The sequence below is a fragment of the Rhamphochromis longiceps genome, linkage group LG3 (assembly GCF_057381845.1).
Source record: "Rhamphochromis longiceps isolate RC_006_pf linkage group LG3, R_longiceps_female_GT1.1, whole genome shotgun sequence".
NCBI classification, from domain to species: Eukaryota; Metazoa; Chordata; class Actinopteri; order Cichliformes; family Cichlidae; genus Rhamphochromis; species Rhamphochromis longiceps.
In genome coordinates, this window is record NC_140559.1 from 15481108 (window position 1) to 15489122 (window position 8015).

General features: G+C 43.3%; 1 protein-coding gene across 1 annotated transcript; it reads left to right on the top strand.

Annotated features, from left to right (window-relative positions):
- Positions 1-365: 365 nt before the first annotated feature.
- LOC146673098 (nuclear factor 7, brain-like) lies at positions 366-1757 on the top strand. Its single transcript, XM_085402241.1, has one exon. It carries the CDS (start codon positions 366-368, stop codon positions 1755-1757), a length of 1392 nt encoding a protein of 463 aa, XP_085258367.1.
- The last annotated feature ends 6258 nt before the right edge of the window (positions 1758-8015 follow it).

Consider the following 8015-nt stretch of genomic DNA (forward strand, 5'->3'; position numbering starts at 1 on the left):
ACCTGAGATTCAGGTGAAAAGAAACATTTAACAGAAAGGTGCCATGAAGATCCACCCATCACCTGACACACCTGGGAAAAACCAGTAAATAGGATGTTATTCAACCTCAGTAAAGAGAGACGCACAGACGATCAGACTGAGCTCAGACCAAACTAGCAGCTTCCTCTGAGTGAGTCCAGCTACAGGAGAGAAAAGTGGAAAACTCCAACACTGCTGCTTCAAGCTGCTGACGCTCCACACACTGAATGTGAGTTTGAGCAAGAACACGACTCAAAGGAAGTTTCAGTGAAGGTGGTAGAGGAGGGAGGGGAGCCAGGACTGACTGTACTTCCTGTCTGCTGTTTTCAGCTTCACTCACAGACTCAATGGCTTCCAGATCAGAGGAGGATCTCTGCTGTCCGGTCTGTCAGCAGGTCTTCAGAGATCCTGTTCTTCTGTCATGTAGCCACAGCTTCTGTAAAGACTGTCTGAATAGATGGTGGAGAGAGCAAATAACACACGAGTGTCCAATTTGTAAAAGAAGATCTTCAAGGGAAGAACCACCTTTAAACCGAGCTTTAAAGAACCTGTGTGAGTCGTTCTTACAGGAGAGAGATCAGAGAGCTTCAGAGGCTCTCTGCAGTCTGCACTCTGAGAAACTCAAACTCTTCTGTCTGGACCATCAGCAGCCAGTGTGTGTTGTCTGCTGTGGCTCAGAAAAACACACCAATCACAGATTCAGACCCATCGATGAAGCTGCACAACAACACAAGAAGGAACTTCAGGAAACTCTGGAGCCCTTAAAGAAGAAGTTAAAGGTTTGTGAAGAAGTTCAAGTGAAGTTTGATCAAACAGCAGAACACATTAAGGTCCAGGCCCGACACACAGAGAGGCAGATTAAGGAGCAGTTTAAGAAGCTTCACCAGTTTCTAGCAGAGGAAGAGGAGGCCAGGCTGGCTGCACTGAGGGAGGAAGAGGAGCAGAAGAGTGGGATGATGGAGGAGAAGATGGAGGCTCTGAGCAGAGAGATAGCAGCTCTTTCAGACACAGTCAGAGCCACAGAGGAGGAGCTGAGAGCTGAAGACGTCTCATTCCTGCACAACTACAAGGCTGCAGTGGAAAGAGTCCAGCGCTGCCCCCTGCTGGATGATCCACAGCTGCCCTCAGGAGCTCTGATAGACCAGGCCAAACACCTGGGCAACCTGACCTTCAACATCTGGAACAACATGAAGGACATGGTCTCCTACACTCCTCTCATTCTGGACCCAAACACTGCTCATCCAAACCTCATCCTGTCTGAAGATCTGACCAGTGTGAGACGAGGAGGAGAGAAGCAGCAGCTTCCTGATAATCCAGAGAGGTTTGATTTGTTCTGCTCTGTCCTGGGCTCTGAGGGCTTTAACTCAGGGACTCACAGCTGGGATGTTGAAGTTGGAGACAGTACAGGGTGGGATCTGGGTGTGTTAGCAGAGTCTGTGCAGAGGAAGGGAGACAAACTGTCTGCATTATGGATAATATGGTTGTATAAAGGTAAATACTTTGCATGGTCATCATCAGCTGGATCCACGACTCTGTCAGTACAGAAGACGTTCCAGAGGATCAGAGTGAATCTGGACTGGAACAGAGGAAAGCTGTCGTTCTCTGATCCTGATACTAACACACACATACACACCTTCACACACACTTTCACTCACAGGATGTTTCCATACATCAGCACTGATGATAAACTGAAGGTGTGTCCGTTGAAGGTGTCAGTGTCAGTGCAGCAGATGAGTTGAGGATGATGATGTTTCTAATGTTGTTTCCTGTCAGTGAGTTGAAGCTGTTAAACTGCAGCTGTCCTCCTGCTGCCTCGTTGTTCCAAAGCTCTTTGTTTCTCTTTTAGTTTCACTCTTTCTTTCTGTTTCTGCTGTCCACCTTTTCACATGGAAAATCATTTCACTGTTTCTCACTGAATGACTCCCCAAACTAGATTTGAAGTTCTATCAAGTTTCTAATCATTACAAGTGATTCATGTTTCTATTTGATGTGTAAATGGAGATGATTTAGTTTGCTGGGATATGGACTGACATGTGTTGAATGGGAGGAGCAGTTTATTGTTGTCTTCTTGTCTGTTTATGACAACAATAAATATGTTGTTGAAACAATGATTCATGTTTAACTCCATATATGAAATGTTTCTGATCTTTGAATTCTGTTTGATTAAAGACTTTCTTCATGACACAAATGAGATTTCAGTGTATTAATAGAACTAAATAAGCTCAGAGTTGAAAGGCTGGAGTATTATGTACGTGCTTCACTGTCAGTATCTTCAGGGGGATTTGAAGTCATGAGATAAAGTAGTGAAATCAACCATATTCACACGAAGCATGACACTGGATCAGGTTGTACAGTTTTATACCCGAGCAACAGCAAGTATTATTATGACTATCTTCTCCCAGAAGCGACATGGCAGTCTCCCTACAGGTCTTCTCTCCGTTCACGTCTGACCTTGCCTTGTATCTTCTCTTTTCCCTATAAGAAACAGAAAAAGATAACACCTCCCTTGCCTAGCCTTGATTATTAATATTATCTTACTGATTCTATTTATTTTCTAAGATTGGCATATTCTGTTCAAACTCTCTTGGTCCAGAAAATATCATCATGACCAGTGTGATGTGTAAGCATGTTGCAAAAACTGTCATTCTAGGTTAATCGCAATATTTCAATTCATTCATAGCACTGAATGAAGCTTTTAACCCTCAAAACATGGGATGCCAACACTTTAATAGCACATCAAAATGTGTATATATATATATATATAAAAGCTTTATTTAATTATTATTTTCCTAACACATTAGCAGCTTATTTAAACTTTACTAGCCACATACCCACATAGCAGACAGCTCTGGCCCGGATCTGGTGTCAAGCCGGCATTGCTGGCTGACTTTGGTCATGGCAGGGTTTATGTCAACCAGATGTGGGCCAGGTCTGGCAATGATGGCACTGTTTATGTGATGGCATGCCATATCTGGCCCGATTGTGGTTTGGTTTATGTGACCCAGTCTTATAGAAATCAGGTCTTACCCAGATGCGGCATCAAGCTGGCACTTCTGATTGACTGGCGTCATGGCAGGGTGTATGTCAACCTGATGTGATTCACTGGCAAATAATAGGCTGTAAGGTCAGTTTCTTGATCATTAATATGCAAATTGTCAGATGTGCTGATGGCACAACACAGAAGAGCTAACTTGTCACTGCAACTTTCACTGCTATGCAGATGGCACGCAGCTCTATCTGTCCATGAAGCCAGATAACACACACCATTTAGTTAAACTGCAGGAATGTCTTAAAGACATAAAGAGCTGGATGGCCGCTAACTTTCTGCTTCTTAATTCAAAACTGATGTTATTTTACTCGGCCCTGAAAATCTTAGAAATATTGTATTGAACCAGATTCTTACTCTGGATAGCATTACCTTGGCCTCCAGTAATCCTGTGAGGAACCTTGAAGTTATTTTTGAACAAGAAATGTGCTTCAATGCACATATTAGACAAATATGTAAGACTGCGTTCTTCCATTTGCGCAACATCTCTAAAATTAGAAATATCCTGTCTCAGAGTGACGCTGAAAAACTAGTTCATGCATTTATTACTTCCAGGTTGGACGACTGCAATTCATTATTATCAGGATGTCCAAAAAACTCACTGAAAAGCCTTCAGCTAATCCAAAATGCTGCAGCAAGAGTCCTGACAGGGACTAGAAAGAGAGAGCAGATTTCTCCTGTTTTGGCTTCCCTTCATTGGCTTCCTGTTAAATCCAGAATTGAATTCAAAATCCTGCTCCTCACATACAAGGTCTTAAATAATCAGGCCCCATCTTATCTTAATGACCTTGTAGTACCATATCGCCCTATTAGAGCACTTTGCTCTCGCTCTGCAGGCCTACTTGTTGTTCCTAGAGTATTTAAAAGTAGAATGGGAGGCAGAGCCTTCAGTTTTCAGGCCCCTCTTCTGTGGAACCAGCTTCCAGTTTGGATTCAGGAGACAGACACTATCTCTACTTTCAAGATTAGGCTTCAAACTTTCCTTTTTGCTAAAGCATATAGTTAGGGCTGGACCAGGTGACCCTGAATCCTCCCTTAGTTATGCTGCAATAGGCGTAGGCTGCCGGGGGATTCCCATGATGCCCTCTCCGCACTGAATCATATCTGTTATTCATCTCTGTCTCTCTTCCACAGCATGTCTTTATCCTGTCTTCCTTCTCTCACCCCAACCGTTAACAGCAGATGGCCCCACCCCTCCCTGAGCCTGGTTCTGCCGGAGGTTTCTTCCTGTTAAAAGGGAGTTTTTCCTTCCCACTGTCGCCAAAGTGCTTGCTCATAGGGGGTCATATGATTGTTGGGTTTTTCTCTGTATCTATTACTATGGGGTATACTATACAATGCGGCTCGGTTCACTCTGGCACAGCTGACTGCCAACAGAGCCCATGGGCACATCACTGCAGCCCCCTCTGCAGTGCCCCCTCTCTCACACTCTTGGGGCCTCTGGATGCCTGGGGCCTGGATCTCCTTCATGCCCTGGGGGGTGGGGCTATGGCTCCCCGCACCCTCTTACAGATCATTACAAGGAGAAACCTTTTGAATACAAGCCCGCTAATCCACACAGATGTTCACTGTTTATAGGCACAAACTAAACCTTTCTTGGCTGCTACCTCAAAGCACATTGTAAAAACAGTTGTTGGAACCATACTGAATTTAATCAGAGTAAAAAAATACACAGTGCTATCCTCTATGCTGTTGTATGCTGGGGCAGCAGGTTGAGGGTCACAGATGAATTAGATTCAATAAAATTCAATAAATTAGATTAAATAAACTGATACACAACACCCATCCCCCAACCCAAGGATCACCAGAACATAACCTAATAGACCTACACCTTAGTTCACAGATATGCTTTGTCTAGACTTTATTTCTGGGATTTCGCACAACCCACCCTGTTTTTCTTTTCCTTCCTCTCTTTCTTTCCCCCCTTTCCTATCCCTCAGCTATGTCTTTCCCATCTGTAACAACTAACAATAAAATAAATAAATAATAACAACAAAGGTCGATCCACTTGGTAAATTAAATCCATTGGGTATCTTTGTTGGCCTTCAGACAACAATTCTGATGGCTAAAGAGTCAAATGGGACAAGTAAAAAAAAGGAAAGATGATTATTGATCAAAGGCCATGATTACCATTTGGGGAATCACTGCCACCACAGTATTGTAAGATGGTGAAAGATGTACCCTTAGGCCCCCTCCTCGATTCCTTTGTTATTGAAGTTTTCATTTAATAAAGCCTGCAGACAAACTGTGAGCGGTAGCTAACATCCTTTAATAAAGAACAAAACCAAGTTTGGTGAGAGAGCAGCCATAGCAGGGAGCGTGACCGGCAGACTCTCTCTCTCCAAACATTGGTGCCCGGCTTCCTGTGTGAATGTCCCCATTTCCTTACCAGAACCCCACCATCTATCTGACTGCTTGAATAGGGTGTGAGGTAGACACCCCAGTGGCACCAAAGCATTATACAATAAAACATTTTGACCAATACATAAATGAAAGAAATTCCAATACACCCTTTTCACGTAAATGGTGTCCTTGACTTACCACTCAAACCAGTGTTCCTCCCTGTCCAGCATGTGTACATCCTCATCTTTGAAAGAGTGGTGTGGTAGCCGATATCTTTTCTCATGTATTAATCACATATTTTAATCATATCGCTTTAATATAGCAAGATCTCTCCTGAGATCTGACACCTGACACCAAGTGTGTGCATGCATGTCGAATGTCATCACATGTGGGCCTGAGGTTTTATTGCACCTGCACAGAGGGTGTATTATAGATTTGAAGATTTCCAGACAGCCTGTTTTTAGGGAGGTGACGGATGGTCAAACTCTTTTAAAGTGGCAGAGGGGCAAGGATGAGCTAGACTGAAGATGTAGAGATATATGATACCCACATAGCAAAATTGGTATGGTCTGGATCTGGCCCACACAATGTGCTTACACATGGACCACATACTGCAAAGAATGACGACCCTTTGGTGGCCCAGATCTGGTTTGCCAACGGTGGCTTACATGTGGGCCAGCACAAGGCTAGCTGCAGACACACTAGTGGCCCTTTGCTGGCCCATGTGTAGATTACCTCTGGCAAACCCGGTCTGGGCCACCAAAGAGCCATCATTCTTTGCTCTATGTGGGCCATGTGTAAGTTGTGTGCAGCCACGGGCCAGTTGCAGACACACTGCTGGCCCTGTGCTGGCCCAGAACAGTTTAAGCTCTGGCCCCAGATGTCAGCCTAATGTGTACCTTAATTAAGCCATGTAATAAAAACATGTGCATAATAGTGCAAAAGCACATGACAAAACTCTGTTTGAACAGTGAATGGTCTGATTCTTATATAGTATTTTTCAACTCTCCCAGATTACTCAAAGTGCTCTATACAACATGCCACATTCACCCAACCACACACTCTTTTATCTGAGTGCTTCCTAACTACATTCATACACACTCACACTGTCGACATGCAGACTGGAGAAGCCATGGATCAAACCACTAACCTTCCATTCAATAGGTGACCTGCTCTAAGGATGAGTAAATCCTCTCTAGGTTTTGGATAAAGTACACTCACAAACCTGTCAAACCTGTATTTGAAATGTTGGCAACCATAGCAGTATAGTATTACAACATGGCATTTGGGTCTTCTAACTAAAATAGTAAAATAGGAACATAAATAGTGCCTCATTGCCAGATTTGGCCTGCATCTGGTTGACATATACTCTGCCATGACACAGTCAGTCAGAAGTGACAGCTTGATGCTGGATCCGGGCCAGACCTGTCATTTAGATAAAATATTAGATATTGTTTACCTGTAAATGCACAAAGTAAATTTAGAAATGTAATTATTGCCAAGAGTGAACAAGCACTGATAGTGTAATCTACAGCTGTGGCCAAACGTTTAGAGAATGAGAAGTGTTGTTTGCTTATTTACAAAGTTTGCTGTTTCAGTGATAGTTGTATATCATATTATATCACTTCAAACAGAGGTGATCCAGTAATGCTGCACTAATGAATTAGACTAACTATTCACTTTAGCTAAAGTTATTAATGATAATGGATTGGATTTATATAGCGCTTTTCAAGGCACCCAAAGCGCTTTACAATACCACTATTCATTCACTCTCACATTCACACACTGGTGGAGGCAAGCTACGGTTGTAGCCACAGCTGCCCTGGGGCAGACTGACAGAAGCGAGGCTGCCATATCGCGCCATCGGCCCCTCTGGCCAACACCAGTAGGCGGTAGGGTAAAGTGTCTTGCCCAAGGACACAACAACCAGGACAGAGAGCCCGGGGATCGAACCGGCAACCTTCCGGTTACAGATACGCTTCCCAACCCCCTGAGCCACGGTCGCCTATTAAGTTAGCTAAAGAGTTGGGATGCTGTGTAAGACATACATAAAGCTAAAATACAAAGGTTTGGACACTGTTTTGCATGTTTCCCTACTGTAGGGGTCTCTGCAAGCATACAGAGGGGGTACTCTGAGAGGGTCCAAGATCACAACTTTGGAATTCTACTAGAAACAGTCGATCATATTTGTTGTCAAAGCTGAATTCAGGGCAAACTACGCTAAATTAGCGTTTTTAGCTAGCAGCTAAAATAAGCATGAAAGTTATCGTACGGCTATGATTTGTTAACATGACGCTTGTTCTTATACATGTAATACATTTATTACCAACTTGAGAGTTTATCCGCTGGTCATTCGACATGACGAATGACTTCTGAAGTCTTAATTCAGCTCAAGATGCTGTAGATTCCCGTCGGTAACACTTTCGGTCCGCTAGTAAAACGTAGTTCTATTAATCTGCGCTTGAACCGGAACCGGATGTAAGTCCCAAAAAACTGAATTTTGGAACTGAAATTGAATTGTAGAACTGAAATTGAATGGTGAGAAGTGAAACTGAAATTATTCGAGAGCTGAATTTTTAAAGGATAAAATGCAGTTTCAAAGCAAATC

Coding starts and splice junctions, on each gene's coding strand:
- LOC146673098 (XM_085402241.1), top strand. CDS start 366: ATGGCTTCCAGATCAGAGGAGGATCTCTGCTGTCCGGTCTGTCAGCAG.